The following is an 18,707-nucleotide window of genomic DNA, read 5'->3' as shown; positions in this document are numbered from 1 at the left end:
GCACCCGCATGGTGGGGGGTAGTTGCAGGCGGTAGGCCACTGGGTTGACTCGCTGGACCACTCTGAATGGCCCGACGAACCGGGGGGACAGCTTCCTGGACTCCACGTGGAGGGGAAGATCCCACATGGAGAGCCACACCCTCTGTCCCGGGCGAAAAACCGGGGCCGGCGACGCCTACGGTTGGCCTGATGTTGAGACCTGACGAGGCCCGCTTAAGCGCCGCCCGAACCTGCCTCCAGGTGCGGCGACAACGATGGGGAGGGGAGGGCAGAGGAGGGTAGGGCAGAAACGAAATCCAGCGAGATGTGAGACCAGGGGCGCTTGGTGATAGGGAAGTGTCAGAACAGTCCTGCCGCGGGCTGACATGAGCTCTTCATGCGCGCGCACACCAGGCAAGCAGCCACAAAGGCACCCGTACCCCCCTCAGCTGATGGCCACCAGAACCTCCTACGCAGGAACTCCAACGTCCTGGCGCCCCCCGGATGGCTGGTGAGGTCGGACGCGTGTGCCAACTGAAGCAGTCGCAAGTGCACCGCCTTGGGTACGTACATCCTCCCCGATGGACCTCCGCCTGGATCGGGTTCCCGCAGTAGCGCTGCTCTGACCAGCCTATCAATTCCTCACGAAACTGGGGCAGCAATCAGGGCATTGGGGACAATGGGGTCGTCCCTCTCCACCAGGTCCACGGGGTCGAACTGCCGGGAGAGCGCGTCAGGCTTGATGTTCTTCAACCCCGGACGGTATGAGATCGTGAACCGGAACCTGGTGAAGAACAACGCCCACCTGTCCTGGTGCGAGTTGAGCCTCTTGGCCCCCTGAATGTCGGCTAAGTTCTTATGGTCAGTCCATACGACGAATGGCTGGGCGGCCCCCTCTAACCTATGCCTCCACTCCCCCAGGGCGAGCTTGACCGCTAGTTGCTCACGGTTACCCACGTCGTAATTCCGCTCTGCCGGGGACAGCCGACGGGAGAAAAACACGCAGGGGTGAGTCTTACCGTCCGTGAGGAACTTCTGGGACAGGATTGCTCCCACCGCAACGTCTGAAGCATCCACCTCCACAATGAACGGTAGGGATGGATCAGGATGCCCTAGGACCGGGGCCAATGTAAAGAGCCGCTTAAGCGCATCGAATGCATTCCACGCTTCCGGGGTCCAGGCGAAGAAGAGCACGCTCATCTGGGTGAGGGCTGTCAGGGGAGCGGCTAGGGAGCTAAAACTGCGAATAAATCACCTATAAAAATTAGCAAACCCTATAAACCATTGTAGTTGCTTGAGGGAGGAGGGCTGGGGCCAATCAAGTACCGCGCTGACCTTGGCTGGGTCCATCCATAGGTCCCCCTGGGTGATGATGAACCCCAGGAAGGAGACTGTCTCCGTGTGGAACACGCACTTCTCCGCCTTGACGTAGAGCTGGTGAAGGAGAAGGCCTGCCGAACGTGCTACTGATGTTCAGGAAAGGGCCCGACCCGTCAACAGAGTGAATGTAGGCCACCCGGCGCTGCTCCGTCGGGAAGGAGGAGGGTTGCAGGCTGAATACCAGGGAACACTGGGTGAGGAATTCCCTACAGCCCTCTGGACGTCCGTCATACCTCTCCGGAGGTGGTAGGTGAGGTTCCCGTGATGTCGCAGGCGAGACTGTAGACGCCGCTGCCGCGGCTTCCGCTGGACAGGTGTCCACCCGGCTCTGCACGGCGATCGTCAGCTGGCGGAGATTCTCTGTGATCTGCTGCAGGCTGCGGTCGTGTTGGTTCAGCATAGCTCCCTGCATTGCCAATGCGCTCCGATACTGTGCTGCCTCAGCTGGGTCCATATTGGCTCAGTTTTCTGTAAGGGTTGGTGTGAGGTGTGACCCAGGTGCGGTGCAGGATAGACAGTAGGCAATAGGCAGAGATGGTGAAACAAGGATCTTTACTGGTGGTCCCGAAGCCAGGATACAAAACAACAGACTTAACACGATAAAAGAAAGGTGGAGCAAATAAGTCTCAAAAAACAGGCTGACAGCCAAAATACGAAATAGTAACTACGACTGAAATAATAAAAAAATAGGGAGAACACTTCTCGAGTACCTGTACATACTTCTCCGATCAGACACTGATTAGTACTGCTGAGCATAGAGAAACTAGCAGAGAAAACTGAGCAAGAAAACACAGGGAAGTGAGGGCATAAATCACAGGTGAACAGGTAGACACAGGTGACACCAATAGGATGATGATTAGTCCAGACTGTGAGTAAGGAGGTGCCTAAGGTTGTCGGAGGATGACACCTAGTGGGTCGCTCCGGAACTGCGACCCCCCTCCTGTAACAACATTGTCTGTTATCGGTTTCTTAGTCCAAACAACCTTGATCTGGAGCTGTTCTGACACACACACACACACACACACACACACACACACACACACACACACAGACTCTGACATAGTTCCTGGCAACACACAACGCTAAAAATCCAATCGTTATGGTCATAATAAGCAACAAGGCATTAATCTAACATTTGATTACTGTTCACAATGACACGGTATGTTTTTCTTTCTCCCAAGGGAACGACCTGATTCCATCCTTTATTTTATCGACTAACTTTCTCAGGCAACCCGTGCTGATTGGAAAATTGATGTTGTGAAATAAAACAACATTAATGGAACAATGCTTAATTGCATTTGTGGCTCAATGCAAATGATTTCCAAGACGAGTAGCATTTGTCCCATTTGTCCATATCTTCCGCTAAGCAGTGCATGTGTGTCTGTATGTATGTGCGTGTGTGTCTGTGTGTGTGTGTGTGTGTCTGTGTATGTGTGTGTGTGTGTGTGTGTGCATATATGTGTGTGTTGTTCTGTTTGTGACAGGCTTTCTGGACTCTGGAACATTTTCAAATCCGAAAAATTGATTGCCTGTGGCGAAGGTAGTTTGATTTTGTTCAAAACTTTCTAAAGAGGACAATGTCCTGATCTGTGATACACATAATTCAGATGTATGGTAATGTGTCTGACTGTCTGAGTCAAATGCTTGCACAGGAAAAGAGAGCAACGTTGTGACTGAGAAAGGTCTGCATATTTTACAGACGTTTTAGTCAAAAGAGAGAGAGGGGGGGGGAGAGAGAGAGAGAGAGAGAGAGAGAGAGAGAGAGAGAGAGAGAGAGAGAGAGAGAGAGAGAGAGAGAGAGAGAGAGAGAGAGAGAGAGAGAGAGAGAGAGAGAGAGAGAGAGAGAGAGAGAGGTGGGGAGTGAGTCTCTTGCTGACCTGTTGTGTTGTGATGATATTACCCACAGGGCACAGACATCAATTCAACATCTATTCCACGTTGGTTCAACGTAATTTCATCGAAATGATGTGGAAACAACGTTGATTCAACCAGTGTGTGCCCAGTTGTTAGTGACCATGGAGAAGTCTCCAAACCGTCCTCTTCTCCTCACATTCTTCCTGCTGCTGAATTTCACCCACCCACAACAGGCATCTGGAGTAGCCTGCAACTCCCTCCCACACTATCTCTGCTGCTAAGAAAAACACATAAATACTGTACTGTACCTGCAGCATCTTCTGTTGAGGCATAACATAGGTATTGTCATTAGCATATATCCATATCATTTAGGCATAACACATCTGGATTGTTTTGGTTGGTTTCAATGTAAAATGCTAATTATTATGATAAGATGTTCGACTCACACAAAAGCTGTGTTTAATTTGTAGAGAATAAAATGTGGTTGATGTGATGGTGTCGCTGTAATACAAAGCTACCACATGGCGGCGCTGTAGACCTATATTTGACGACTTGATTGCCGGAGCAAAGTGAAGTAAGGGTTATTTTTTAATTCTTTGCCCGCTACGTCAGCTGTAGCGGCTCAAATTGGAACATTTTTAAATCCAAAAAATGGATTGCCTGCGGTGAAAGTAGTTTGATTTTGTTCATAACTTTCTAAAGAGGACAATGTCCTGATCTGTGATACACATAATTCAGATGTATGGTAATGTGTCTGACTGTCTGAGTCAAATGCTTGCACAGGAAAAGAGAGCAACGTTGTGACTGAGAAAGATCTGCATATTTTACAGACGTTTTAGTCGAGCGCTGAACCTTTGGAGCAACTCTGCCAAAGAACTGCCAAAGTAATGTTTAAATGGATGTAGAGACTCTTCAAATAGCTCCTACATACATACCTATGTTTCACTCCTCTTTCATAGTTTATATGATTGGTTTCCAGGGAAGTATGGAAGTCTATGTAGTGAGGGAGTGAGAGAGGTACAGAGACAGAGAGCAGAAAGAGAGGTAGAACTACAGAAGAGAGAGAGAGAGAGAGAGAGAGAGAGAGAGAGAGAGAGAGAGAGAGAGAGATTATGTGGAAACAACTTTGATTCAACCAGTGTGTGCCCAGCTGTTAGTGACCATGAAGAAGTCTCCAAACCGTCCTCTTCTCCTCACATTCTTCCTGCTGCTACATTTCACCCACCCACCACAGGCATCTGGAGTAGCCTGCAACTCCCTCCCACACTATCTCTGCTGCTAAGAAAAACACATAAAGACTGTACTACTGTACCTGCAGCATCTTCTGTTGAGGTATAACTTAGGTATTCCCATTTGCATATATCCATATCAATTAGGCATGACACATCTGGATGGTTTTGGTTGGTTTCAATGTAAAATGCTAATTATTATGATAAGATGTTCGACTCACAAAAGCTGTGTTTAATTTGTAGAGAATAAAATGTGGTTGATGTGATGGTGTCGCTGTAATACAAAGCTACCACATGGCGGCGTTGTAGACCTATATTTGACGACTTGATTGCCGGAGCAAAGTGAAGTAAGGGTTATTTTTTAATTCTTTGCCCGCTACGTCAGCTGTAGCGGCTCAAATTGCCAGTGTGTTTTGCATGGGGGGGCGACTTGTTTCAGCAAGGAAATCAGTCATCAACTTTGGAACAGTCCTGCCGCGATCACTCACTACAAGGATTTCCTCTGATAACGGGAGCTGGACTAAAACGTTAAAATGTATAGCGGAGTGTTTCTACTGATGCTGGTCGTCGGGATCTACGCTGATACTATGGACCAAGGGCCAACAGGTAAAGAAAATAACGTTATAACGTTTTTGTTTATTGGAGTCACGCATTGCACTGCTGCGCACCTGTGAAAGGACAGTTGGCTGGGCTGTCCGTGGCAGTTGTGGGCACTGACTGGGCACATGATTCTACACTGTAATAAACATGCATCCTAATAAGTAGGAAACTAGAGTGCTATTATTCGTTTTATTTATTTTTATGTTGTGAAAGGTAATCATAGCTGTTCTTATAATTTGGTCGGACGGTCGCGTCTAATTACTGAAGATAACTTCCAATAAAGTAGTTTATTGTTTTAGTCGTTGAAATTAGCCTACAAGGATATCCAAGAACAGCTTTTTTTCAGTCATTTCGAGTCTGTGACCTGTCGAAATAGGGTACGCAGTACTTTTTGTGGCTATGGGAAAATTAGCTCTGTTGAGTTAAACTCAGTCTATTCTTCACAGGAGACATGTCAACTCAGTCTATTCTTCACAGGAGACATGTCAAGTGTCACAATGTTTTGTTACGGGTGGCAGGGGCAGTGATGAATTGTAGGAATGTGATGGCATACCATTTCTCAGGTTGGAATAGTTTAAAACATCGCACTCAAGTTTTCTCTGAACTGCATTGTGCAATGTTATTGTCATATAATTAAGAGATTCTGATCAATCAATTACATTGAAATGTAAATGTTGTTATCGGTTGTTTGAGATTAAGCAACATCATGGGATGAGATTATTTCTGTTAACGGTCAATTCGATTAAAACATCCGCACGTTCCATTGTGTGTTATGATTTGATTGCTGAAAGCAAACTCGTCTATTATTTAACTCTGTCACTCACGCAAGCACAAACACACGCACAGTTATTTCATGGCACATACCACGTCCAATGCTTTATGCATCAGTTTCACTGTCATGATACCTAATACAATGACAATGTGTGTTTTTAATTCTGCAGAGACAGGTCTGGGAGGCCTACAGCAGTGTTTGTCGTGAATTATCTTTATCGTTTTCATTGTGGAATATACAGTTGTCTAGTTCCCAAGGAACGTTTCTTTAAAGGGAAAATTCCCCAAGGAACGTTTCTTTAAAGGGAAAATTCCCCTGGTGACATTCCTGGCTCAGCTGAACCTGAGTGTTAGAAGTGAAAGTGTTTGTTTGTAAGGCAGGGGCTTGGCCATGTCTAGATTAACTTTACATTTCATAGTACTAAGACAGTGTAATAGTATATCTCTATGTAGTAAAATAGTGGATTGGAAACCCAGACTCTGTGGGCACATTCTCCATGTGACAGTTGTATGTTATAAATACTCCGGCACTGCTGGGTATCTCTTACAGACAAGCCAATCAGAACCTTTACTAGTTACTGTTATTGTATACTACATATAACTGTCTGTATGCATTCCCACTCCCTCCATAGTAGTGTTTCCCCTTGATTATTCTCCATGTGGGGCACATGCAGTGGCCTCCAAAGCAACATCTAGGCCCTCTGGCACCAAATCCAGGTGAAAGCTATGATCCCTTATTGATGTCACTTGTTAAATCCACTTCATTCAGTGTAGATGAAGGGGAGGAGACAGGTTAAAGAAGGTTTTTCAAGCCTTGAGACAATTGAGACATGGTTTGTGTATGTGTACCATGCAGAGGGTGAATGGGCAAGACAAAATATTTAATTGAACGGGGTAAGGTAGTAGGTGCCAGGCGCACCGGTTTGAGTGTGTCAAGAACTGCAACGCTGCTGGGTTTTTCACGCTCAACAGTTTCCCGTGTGTATCAAGAATGGTCCACCACCCAAAGGACATCCAGCCAACTTGATAGTACTGTGGGAAGCATTGGATTCAACATTCAGTGTCCCTGTGGAACGCTTTCGACACCTTGTAGAGTCCACGCTCTGACGAATTGAGACTGTTTTGAGGGAAAAAGGGGTGCAACTCAATATTAGGAAGGTGATCATAATGTTTTGTACAGTCGGTGTAGTGACGCTTCCTGCCGCAGTGGTCTGTTTATAGTACATGTATACCTTACTGCTGAGACTGTCTGTGTCTGATTGCACTAACACACACAGGTCTATTAATCCAGGCCTTGCTTCTTGCTTCTCATATAGCTGATTGAGGCTGAGCAGGGCTTGCTTTCCCTATAGTTATACCTGATTGAGCAGAGCTTGCTTTTCCTATAGTTGCATGGTGCACCCTCTGAGTGCTACCTGATTGAGTAGATTTGCTGGGGTAAAAGCACTCCTTGTCAGATCACTGCATAGCAGCACCTGTTTGTGTGTGTGTGTGTGTGTGTGTGTGTGTGTGGCTCAGAGGAGTTAGAGTAGTAGAGAAGGTAATTTAATCCGGCAGGCCCCTATGTCTCCAACTCTCTCTCAGTACTGACATGCAGCCAGTGTGAAACACACCGTGATTGGGGGTGTAGAGGGTGAACGTGGGAAGGGAGACCACATGGGAACACACTCTGATGGGAGAAAGTGGGTGGGTGCCAGGCTTGGGGTTATACCAAGGACGAGGGGCTTTAGAAGTGCTGGCTGTGCTGTGTACAGTGGTGTGGATCGGTCAGATTTTGTATCATACAGAAAATGGTTCAACACTCACAAAGCTCTCTTTGGGGAACACAGCTTGGAAAGGAGAAAATGGGAGCACAAACACAGAGAGAAGACTGATGGACGTTTCTCTGATTGGTCTTTCACATATTATGACCTTCCGGGCTACCTTCTTATATTTTTAGGCTTTTATTTTGCTGAACTGTACTCTTTCTTCCATCCCTATGAAGACTTTAATCTGTCTAGCTCTGACACTTCTTCACCTGACTAGAGAGAGAGAGAAGTCACTTTTTAAAATTAGACAGCTTTAATGGACAGACGACTTTAAGACATCTTTAGAAACGGACCGCCTTCTTCCCTCGCCTCAAATGGATGGGTCAACACACGCTGAGAGAAACTGTCTCACCGCGAAGCAGTCAGGCGGATAGATAGAATGACTCTTCAAAGCTTTCCCTATTACACGACCACACACAGTTTAATTGCCACAACTGTTAGCACTTCAGCTATTTATGTATATAGTTCTAAGGTTCGTCATTCAGCTTGCGGACCAACATATTTGTTGGTAAAGCTGCAGCTGTGGCTTTTTGCAGCCGGTTTGAGTGTTCAACATGAATTTTAAGTTGCTTGACATTTGCATTTAATCACCAGAGTTGAGGACCTTTGTGGTGCTGCTGAAAAATTCCATCAGTTCAGCTGGAATTAGGCATAGGACTTGGCAAAGCTCTGCTGCCTTTTGTATAGGACTTCTGAGAGTCACTCAAATATATACACTACCGGTCAAAAGTTTTAGAACACCTACTCATTCAAGAGTTTTTCATTATTTTTACTATTTTCTACATTGTAGAATAATAGTGAAGACATCAATACTATGAAATAACACATGGAATCATGTAGAAACCCAAAAAGTGTTAAACAAATCAAAATATATTTTAAATTTGAGATTCTTCAAAGTAGCCACCCTTTGACTTGATGACAGCTTTGCACACTCTTGGCATTCTCTCAACCAGCTTCACCTGGAATGCTTTTCCAACAGTCTTGAATGAGTTGCAACATATGCTGAGTACTTGTTGGCTGCTTTTCCTTCACTCTGCGATCCGACTCATCCCAAACCATCGCAATTTGGTTGAGGTCGGGGGATTGTGGAGGCCAGGTCATCTGATGCAGCACTCCATCACTCTCCTTCTTGGTCAAATAGCCCTTACACTGCCTGGAGGTGTGTTGGGTCATTGTCCTGTTGAAAAAGAAATGATAGTCCCACTAAGCCCAAACCAGATGGGATGGCATATCGCTGCAGAATGCTGTGGTAGCCATGCTGGTTAAGTGTGCCTTGAATTCTAAATAAATCACAGACAGTGTCACCAGCAAAGCAACCCCTCACCATAACACCTCCTTCTCCATGCTTTACAGTGGGTAATACACATGCAGAGGGCATCTGTTCACCCACACCGCGTCTCACAAAGACACGGCGGTTGGAACCAAAAATCTCCAATTTGGACTCCAGACCAAAGGACACATTTCCACCAGTCTAATGTCCAGTACTTGTGTTTCTTGGCCCAAGCAAGTCTCTTCTTATTATTGGTGTCCTTTAGTAGTGTTTTCTTTGCAGCAGTTCGACCATGAAGGCCTGATTCACACAGTCTCCTCTGAACAGTTGATGTTGAGATGTGTCTGTTACTTTGAACTCTGTGAAGCATTTATTTGGGCTGCAATTTCTGAGGCTGGTAACTCTAATGAACTTATTCCCTGCAGCAGAGGTAACTCTGGGTTTTCCTTTCCTGTGGTGGTTTCATCATAGCGCTTGATGGTGTCAGCGACTGCACTTGAAGAAACTTTCAAAGTTCTTGAAATGTTCTGTATTGACTGACCTTCATGTCTTAAAGTAATGATGCACTGTTGTTTCTCTTTGCTTATTTGAGCTGTACTTGCCATAATATGGACTTGGTCTTTTACCAAATAGCGCTATCTTCTGTATACCCCTACCCCCTACCTTGTCACAACACAACTGATTGGCTCAAATGCATTAAGAATGAAATAAATTCCACAAATTAACTTTTAAGAAGGCACACCTGTTAATTGAAATGCATTCCAGGTGACTACCTCATGAAGCTGGTTGAGAGAATGCCAAGAGTGTTCAAAGCTGTCATCAAGGCCAGGGTGGCTATTTGAAGAATCTCAAATGTAAAATATATTTTGATTTGTTTAACACTTTTTTGGTTACTACATGATTCCATATGTGTTATTTCATAGTTTTGATGTCTTCACTATTATTCTACAATGTAGAAAATTGTACAAATGAAGAAAAACCTTTGAATGAGTAGGTGTTCTAAAACGTTTGGCCGGTAGTATATATATTTTGTTTCTCTTTTTGTCTAAAAGTGATTTCCTCTTATCGTTCCCGGTCGGGGCTGGGTCTCGGCAGTGGGGATGTTTGGCAGAGAAGTCTATTTTCTCATAGGGAGCTGAGCTGAATGGTGTAATGGAGGAAGTGTGAGGAGAAGAGGTGGAGGGAGTTTGAGGAGAAGAGATGGAGGAAGTGTGAGGAGAAGAGATGGAGGAAGTGTGAGGAGGAGAGAGATGAAGTAAAGCTGTGTTGTTCCTGACAGACGTTAATGTCCCAGCCTCCTATAGTCTCTAAAGTCCCTAAAAGCATCTCAATCCGTTAGTGGATGGCACTTTCACAGTGTGTGTGTGTCTGGACACAAACAGTGAAGGAATTGACACGTTTTCACATGATGTTGTTATTTTATTTCTGTCTGTCCAGCAGAGAACTTGATTCATACCTTTTTACTATAAAAGTCAGCAATAAAACACTGACTGGCGGGGACGTTCTCTGTGAGTGTGAGTGTGTTTGAAAGAGAGAAAGTGTGTGTGAGTGTGAGAGAGAAAGAGAGAGGGAGAGAGCGAAAGAGAGAGGGTGTTTGTGTGCATGCTACAATGTGTGTGTGGTGTACAGCAAGGGGCAGACATGCCAGCTTTGTGTGCTCACTTTAAGAAGTATCCTTTAGAGTTTGAGCTTTTAGCAGACAGGCAGACAGCCAGGCAGTGGTTCAGGTAGTCAGAGACAGGAAGGTCTCTCGGTCGCAGAGGTGGTCGTCATTTAGACCTGTCGTCATATCATCACGGTGACTCACCTCGTCTCTGACGCTGATCACCCACGACCGCTCCACGCTACCGTGTCACAGCACCAGTGCGTTCACCTGCCATCGCCATGACGCCCGTCACCGCCACACTCCCTGAAAGGAGCTGACAACATTCCCCGACCGCTCGACGCCCCCGACCTGCAGGGGCCAATGGGAACAAGAAGGAGGGGGATCCTCTCTCAGCTCTGCTCATCTGTCACTGTGCTTCTCTAGGTGGAAGCTAGTTAACCAATAATGTGTTGCTGAGTCCCTGAACACCACCAAGCCACCATGTTAGACAGATGGCTGTGTGTCAACAGGCCCAACACAGCACAACACTACCTGTCAGATTATTTAATGCCTTTCGACATTGGATAAGATACGTTTACTCAATACAAGAGGAAAAAGACTCATGATCTGTAATCAACTTAGTGATCCAGATAGCCATGGTCTTCAGTTATTCGTTTATGTGAAGCCTGTCATCAGACAAACAACTGACTGAAAGAGCAGATTTCAAGTCATTAGAGTGGATGTTTCTCTTTAGATTGATATTTGAATGTGTTGTGGATGAGGAAGAGGGCAGGGTAGATTAAAAGGACTCAGCAGGATTGTGGGTGAAGCAGATAATACATTCAGTGTGTCTGTGACAAATCAACTGTTCTAAAAGCTGTTGCTTATCCCTCTCTTTGGAAAGTTGGCGTCTGTGACAGATATGCAGAGTGACTGCCGAGTCCCAACGGATTGGCTGGGCTTCATCTGCTGCCGTGGCAAGAGAGGAACTCAGAACTTGGAGAAGCTGCCTGAACTTGTCCAAAGTGTCCAGACTTGTGAACTACAGGACAATGCTCGAGAATAATCTGTTGTCACTCTGTATGCTTTTCAGCAATGCTTAGTGTCAGGAAGGTACTAGTGACAGGGAGCCTCTCTCTTTCTCTCACTTTCTTGTTCTCTCTTTCTCTCTTTCTCATTTGAGTTTTTCAAACTGTCCAATGAGCTCATATCTAATGTGAGTGATGCTTCAGTAGCAAACAATTAAGCACCTGGTTCTAGTGAGAATAACTGTATTGCTGTAAATATGACTACGTTGTGAGCTGTGTCCCAAATAGCACTCTATTCCCTACACAGTGCACTACTTTTGACCAGGGCCCATAGGGCATATTGGGAGTAGGGTGCACACACTTTGTTGTGTCTCTAATCAAGAGCCTGGCAAGTGTCACTTTTATCCAACAAACACATTCATAAGAACTAACTAATTGAAATTCCACATCAGTCCAAATCATTCATATTCTTTATGGGTTTTGTTAAGGATCATTTGCTCAGACTGATGGAGAAGAAATCATTGCCAATATGATTAAAAGGAGCACTTTGGAGCTACACAGCAGAAGGATGAGAGAGTTGTAGTGTCTGTCATCTGTTTATTTGGAGTGGCTGTGGGGGTGTAGTTGTAGTAGGATGCTACCACAGATAGAACAATGAGACAGATATTTCACTGGATGTATAAATGTGAAGCATCCGGTTGGCGTTTCCACTCACTACCAAATAGTGAGAATAAGTCTACTGGCGGGCAGTGGCAGAATATGGAACGAGATGGATTTTGGCCGACATTCTGCAAATTTTCTCATCGATTAAACATTTGATCTCAATACAGTTTTCTGTTCCCAAAACTAAAATCTGTTATGAACAGAGTGGACTAAGTTTTGTAGACTTTACCCCTTGCAAAAGTTGTACAAAATTGCGCCGTTTAGAAGGAGTGCAGAGGCAAATTGAGTTATTGCACACGCGCACTTCACAGAGTGGGCGTTCCCTAATGGAAATATGCAGGTGTATACTAGAACGCGCCAATAGGATATCGCTAACATGTGCTTGGCTCTGCCCACCTCCTTCCTTGTTGTGCCCACTATGACTCATTTGTTCTCATTGGAAACGATAAGCTGTGGTCTATCTTGGTTTAGTTATTTAAAAAAATTATGCTACCTGAGAGGAGATATACACCACAGACAATAACTCTGCTGTGATGTCTGTCCATTAAGTATCAGTAGCTCTGATGTGATCTCTGTCCATTTAGCATCTCCCAGAACTGCCACCTGATTGCTTCTGTCAGATGCCACTGGCTCCGCTACAGCCACAGACAGCTAAACGTTCATGAATTGTTCTTTATGAATATTCTTCGCCTCACCTCCATGTGAATGTTTACTTTCTGTCGCTCAGCCAAGTATCTCTAACGATTTGCTAGCCATCAAACTGCCAGTCTGCCCTGACCTGCCCACTACTCTGATTGATGACAGTTGAAGTTGATGCTGTCGTTGACAGTGACAGAAAATAACAGAAAAAAAAAGACTGGTGTGTTGTCCTGATTTCTGCTGTGTGCAGCTGTAACCATGGCAACGGAATCAGCAGCAAAGTCCCTGGGTCAAAGTTTACCCGCATGATGTGTTCTGGCAGCACTGTCAGTGTCAACGACTGTCTTTGAAGATGGAGATGACAGTTGGACCAAACGCACGGAACAAAAACATCCCTCTCGAGTCGCTACTTTATGAGTTTTGCCCATAGCTTTGGGGTATATAATTGGAAGAGGGCCACAAGAAGCAATTTCTTATCGTTTTTCTCTTCAGTTCTTGATCCTCTGTCTCCCTATCTTACCCTTTCTCCGTCACCTCATCCCCCCCCTCCCCTATCTGCATTTCTTTCTCTTCTTTTCATCTCTCCCTCTCCCACCATATTAAAATAATAATCCCTGTTGTAATAAATGTCGGAGGTCAGCTGTTAAGTGCAGATTAACTTGTGTTGGGAGATGTACTATTGACTATATCCTGCACACTTAATGATAACAGCCCTCTGTTATAGCATGACCTTAAAAAGGCCCCCTCTACGATAAGGAACTCGACCTAAGGAAGGGTTGTGTCCCCTGGCTGCTGTAGGAGATATTAAAGTTGACAAAGTACTTGTTTAGAGTTATCAAATCAATCAAGTTGTCCATCAAGTTGGAGTAAATTGGAAATTACAGTCATTGGAACTAATTACAATTTTTTCTGTATAGAAGATTATTAGCCAGTCTAAATGGTAAGAAAAAACATGGAAAAACTGTTTGTGTCAACTTAAATGACCAAAACCAGATAGAAAGCATGCATTGAACTATAAGATTTTTTTAATAATATCATATTTTAGAACTAATAAAAGCTAGAGAGTCAGGGAGAATCAAATTACAAAAACAGGGCATTCAGTGCACATGCCCATTTTGTTATAATGTTTGAGCAGAGGAACACAGCATTAGCCATGACAAAATGCATAGAATTGCTGGAGGTTAGCTTCAAAACGGCAACATTTTCTCTCAGAATCAATGGAAAAATGTGTCGAATTGCAGAAAATTTGCTTTACAACAGCTAAATGTTCCCTACGCCGCCAAGATACCTTTCAAGCTCATTTTCTTATAGTTGAACACACCAGGGGCCCTGGAGACTGTAGACAAGCCCTCTATTAATTTACAGCGGGTCCCTCACTTGTTCGGTTCAAGAGAGAAAACAAAAGAGAGGGATGAGGAGGAGGAGGGGGGGTGGTGTAGACTATAGCCAGGGCTTTGCAGAGTTTTAATCATTCCCCTCTTGTACATTGCTATTTATATTGTAAAGGCAAACACAATAGATATATGTAAACTCAGCAAAAAAAGAAACGTCCCTTTTTCAGGACCATGTCTTTCAAAGATAATTCGTAAAAATCCAAATAACTTCACAGATCTTCATTGTAAACGGTTTAAACACTGTTTCCCATGCTTGTTCAATGAACCATAAACAATTAATGAACATGCACCTGTGGAACTGTCGTTAAGACACTAACAGCTTACAGACGGTAGGCAATTAAGGTCACAGTTATGAAAACTTAGGACACTAAAGAGTTATTTCTACTGACTCTGAAAAACACCAAAATAAAGATACCCAGGGTCCCTGCTCATCTGCGTGAACGTGCCTTAGGCATGCTGCAAGGAGGCATGAGGACTGCAGATGTGGCCAGGGCGATAAATTGCAATGTCCGTACTGTGAGACGCCTAAGACAGCGCTACAGGGAGACAGGACGGACAGCTGATCGTCCTCGCAGTGGCAGACCACGAGTAACAACACCTGCACAGGATCGGTACATCCGAACATCACACCTGCGGGACAGGTACAGGATGGCAACAACAACTGCCCGAGTTACACCAGGAATGCACAAGAAGAGGAGACTCCGGGATGCTGACCTTCTAGGCAGAGTTGCAAAGAAAAAGCCAAATCTCAGACTGCCCATCTTAATCTTTTCTTTTTATTGGCCAGTCTGAGATATGGCTTTTTCTTTGCAACTCTGCCTAGAAGGTCAGCATCCCGGAGTCACCTCTTCACTGTTGACGTTGAGACTGGTGTGAAGCTGCCAGTTGAGGACCTGTGAGGCGCCTGTTTCTCAAACTAGACACTAATGTATTTGTCCTCTTGCTCAGTTGTGCACCGGGGCCTCCCACTCCTCTTTCTATTCTGGTTAGAGCCAGTTTGCGCTGTTCTGTGAAGGGAGTAGGACACAGCGTTGTACGAGATCTTCAGTTTCTTGGTAATTTCTCGCATGGAATAGCCTTCATTTCTCAGAACAAGAATAAACTGACAAGGTTCAGAAGAAAGTTATTTGTTTCTGGCCATTTTGAGCCTGTAATCGAACCCACAATTGCTGATGCTCCAGATACTCAACTAGTCTCAAGAATGCCAGTTTTATTGCAGACAATTACATTGATGGAAGTTACAATATATCTGCAATATTAAAGCTGATCTGATTTGCTTCTAATTGTTGTATTAAAATAATGATTAAGTATAATCATACTTTTGGGAAGATAACAATGTGATTTTTGCATTCTAGATGAGATGATTGTTTTCCATATTGATTTGTTCTCAGTCAGTGGCCACACCCAGATGAGCAGAAACATGATGAAATGCCCCCTTTTATACTCAAGTATAAAACCCCTCATGACGAAATTCACCTCAGACCAAGCAGATTACGGTATAAACCGGATGTTGCAAATGGTTGAATTTCTACCAGAGCAGGAAGCGTGAAGCTGAAGCTACACGGCTTAAAATGGTTAGACCAGGAAGCCCCACGGCTTAAAATGGTTGATACTCTACAGACCAGCAGACATAAAGCGTGAGCTAAACGGTACAAAATGGTTAAACTCTACAGACCAGCCGACATGCAACACGAGCTGAATATGGCAAAATGGTAAAAGTCTGAAACACTCAACCTCTACACGAAGAAGAAGACAATGCACTAGACCTTAGCATTACCAGTCTGCAGCTGGCATGTATAGTCGTCTAGTGAACTTTCACTAAAGGCACGGGTTGGGAAGGACAATCCCTCTCTGACAACCGTTCGTACATCTGAAGTATCTATTCTAACAGATCAACTCTACGAACTACAGTGTACGCTGAAGTATCCATCTAACCACCACTACGACCAGAAACTCTTCCAAGGACATTGGGATTTCTGGTGGGAAAACCAGAGTCCTACATCATCAACTCAACTATCGAGGACAGCTACACATAAATACATGTTACATTTCTAATCCGAATGAGCTGTTAGTGGGGTTTTAAGCATTTGTATTTCCGTGAGCGTAGTTTCCAAAGTAACCACGACAGTTTGAATCTCTGTCTCTCCCTTCCACTCTGACCCTCCTTCTACCCAAGCATTCATGCTATTGTTAGTTCAGTCCACTAGGGACCTGTTTTCATTGTATTACATTAGTAATCAATAACCTATGTGTGTTTGTATTGTGTTATTATTAAGTTAGTTAGTAAATAAATAATTAGCCAATTTGTGTATTGCTGATTCATCAATAAGGTTAGGGTTCTTGCAGGTTCAAGGATTATGCGACGTTCAGAATGAGACTGATAAATATCGATATATAACATATATATCTTCTAAGAGTTTAATTCGGGAGATGGTAACTCGTTAAACAACTTATTCCGAGATGCCCCAAATTCCTAATGAGTTAATTGTTACATTATTAATTGAATCGAGTGACAATTAAACATAGTTAATTGATTCGATAAAAACAGTCAATACATTAAAGTAAGTCAAGTCACGACACAAGACAACGCAGGAGTGGCTTCGGGACAAGTCTCTGAATGTCCTTGAGTGGCCCAGCCGGAGCCCGATCTAACATCTCTGGAGAGACCTGAAAATAGCTGTGCAACGACGCTCCCTATTCAACATGACAGAGCTTGAGAGGATCTGCAGAGAGGAATGGAAGAAACTCCCCAAATACAGGTGTGCTAAGCTCGTAGCGTCATACCCATGAAAACTAGAGGCAGTAATCGCTGCCAAAGGTGCTTCAACAGAATCCTGAATAAAGGGTCTGAATACTTATGTAAATGTGATATTTCCATTTTTATACTTTTAATAAATTGGCAAAAATGTCTAAAAACCTGTTTCTGCTTCGTCATTATGGGGTATTGTGTGTAGATTGATGAGGGAAAAAAACAATTTAATCAATTTTAGAATAAGGCTGCAACGTAACAAAATGTGGAAAAAGTCAAGGGTTCTGAATACTTTCCGAATGCACTGTATGCTAGATTTAGAGTTATTTGGCAAATTTAGTTGTGAATAATACAAACCTTAGAATGTCTTAGAAGTCAAAACATATATGGGCTGCATGGTGCGACTATAGGCTATTGATGATTTGAGAAAGTAACAAAAAAAAGCTTGCGCTCTGTTCCTTACCTCAGGCTGCACAGCTGTTCTCTCATCAAGTGATCATATTTTGGGGGCGCTAGAGAGCGTGCTATGGAATAGATGTGTTTTGTTAGAGCTTCGCTCAATTTTGAAACAAATTCATATTTATCTTAAACTCTCACCACCTGTAACTTCAAACATTGTCTGCCAATATGACAAAGGGAAAAGGCACCAAAAGAAGGGGCGCTAAACAAGATAATTTGAAGGAGACAGACAACGAACCGATTTCAACATCACCGACCCACGAGGAGTTAGCTGAAGATGCTAGCTCCCAAGAGCTCCCCACAGAACCTACTCCAAGTGATCTATTAGCCGCTATAAACTCACTAAGCAAGAAGTTGGACACAAGGTTGGCTGATATCTCAAAGAGTATTGGGACTTTGACTGAAACTGTGAAGGCAACCAAGGGCAGGGTGCATGAGGTCGACCAGACTACATTTTATCACGAGGCCAGGCTACAGGACATAGAGAAACAGTGCACAATGTTCAAAAATGACAACGAAACCCTGAAAGCCCGACTGGAAATGCTCGAGTCGCATTCAAGACACCCGAACATCCGAATATGTGGGATCCAGGAGGACACTGAGAAAGGGAAACCCACTGAATTGGTTTCGGAGCTGATATCTTTAATCCACCAGGTCTACTCTGTGCCCGGCCACATAGTGACCGGGCACAGAGTAGACCTGGTGGATTAAAGATAGTCAGTTGGACCTGCAATGGCTTGGGTCATGTCGTGAAACTGGGCGCTGACATAGTGCTTCTTCAAGAAACTCAAATTAAACGCTCGGCTCAGGCCAAACTAAGAGTTGGTTGGATCGGTCAGATATACCAGCCTAATTTTGATGCAAAAGTGAGAGGGGTAGCAATCCTGATAAGGAAAAACATTCCTTTTATTTACTCATCCACGATTTCAGATCCTAATGGTCGGTACATTATTGTGGTTGGTACAGTGAATTCGATACCAATAACCTTGGTCAATTTATATGGACCCAACCTTGATGATAAAAATTTTTTTTAAGGCCTTACCAAATATCTTGGATACAAGTGTTATTGTTGGAGGCGACATTAACTGTACGTTAGATCCTCTTTTAGTTAAACCGCTATCAAGGTCACTTCAACAATCAAATGCCAGTGTCTGTCTAAATACATTGATGAAGAACCTTAACATTGTCGATATTTGGAGACTGACGCACCCAACAGATAAGGATTATTTTAATTTTTTTGCAGTTCATAAGTCATATTCCATAATTGACTTTTTTTTTGTTGGACTCCAAACTAATTTC

General features: G+C 44.1%; 1 protein-coding gene across 6 annotated transcripts in view; it reads left to right on the top strand.

Moving 5' to 3' along the window:
* Positions 1-4,872: 4,872 nt before the first annotated feature.
* LOC121586539 (receptor-type tyrosine-protein phosphatase U) overlaps positions 4,873-18,707 on the top strand; it is a 293,456-nt gene continuing 279,621 nt past the window's right edge. For all 6 annotated transcript variants that reach the window (XM_041903296.2, XM_041903293.2, XM_041903295.2 and 3 more), the window contains exon 1: positions 4,873-5,048. In XM_041903296.2, coding sequence (XP_041759230.2) covers positions 4,976-5,048 — 73 coding nt within the window. In that variant the 5' untranslated portion in view covers positions 4,873-4,975. The remainder of the gene's footprint in view (positions 5,049-18,707) is intronic.

Source organism: Coregonus clupeaformis, chromosome 17, assembly GCF_020615455.1.
Source record: "Coregonus clupeaformis isolate EN_2021a chromosome 17, ASM2061545v1, whole genome shotgun sequence".
Classification (NCBI taxonomy): domain Eukaryota; kingdom Metazoa; phylum Chordata; class Actinopteri; order Salmoniformes; family Salmonidae; genus Coregonus; species Coregonus clupeaformis.
Note: the sequence above shows the minus strand (reverse complement) of the source record. Positions and strands in the feature narration are given on the sequence as shown.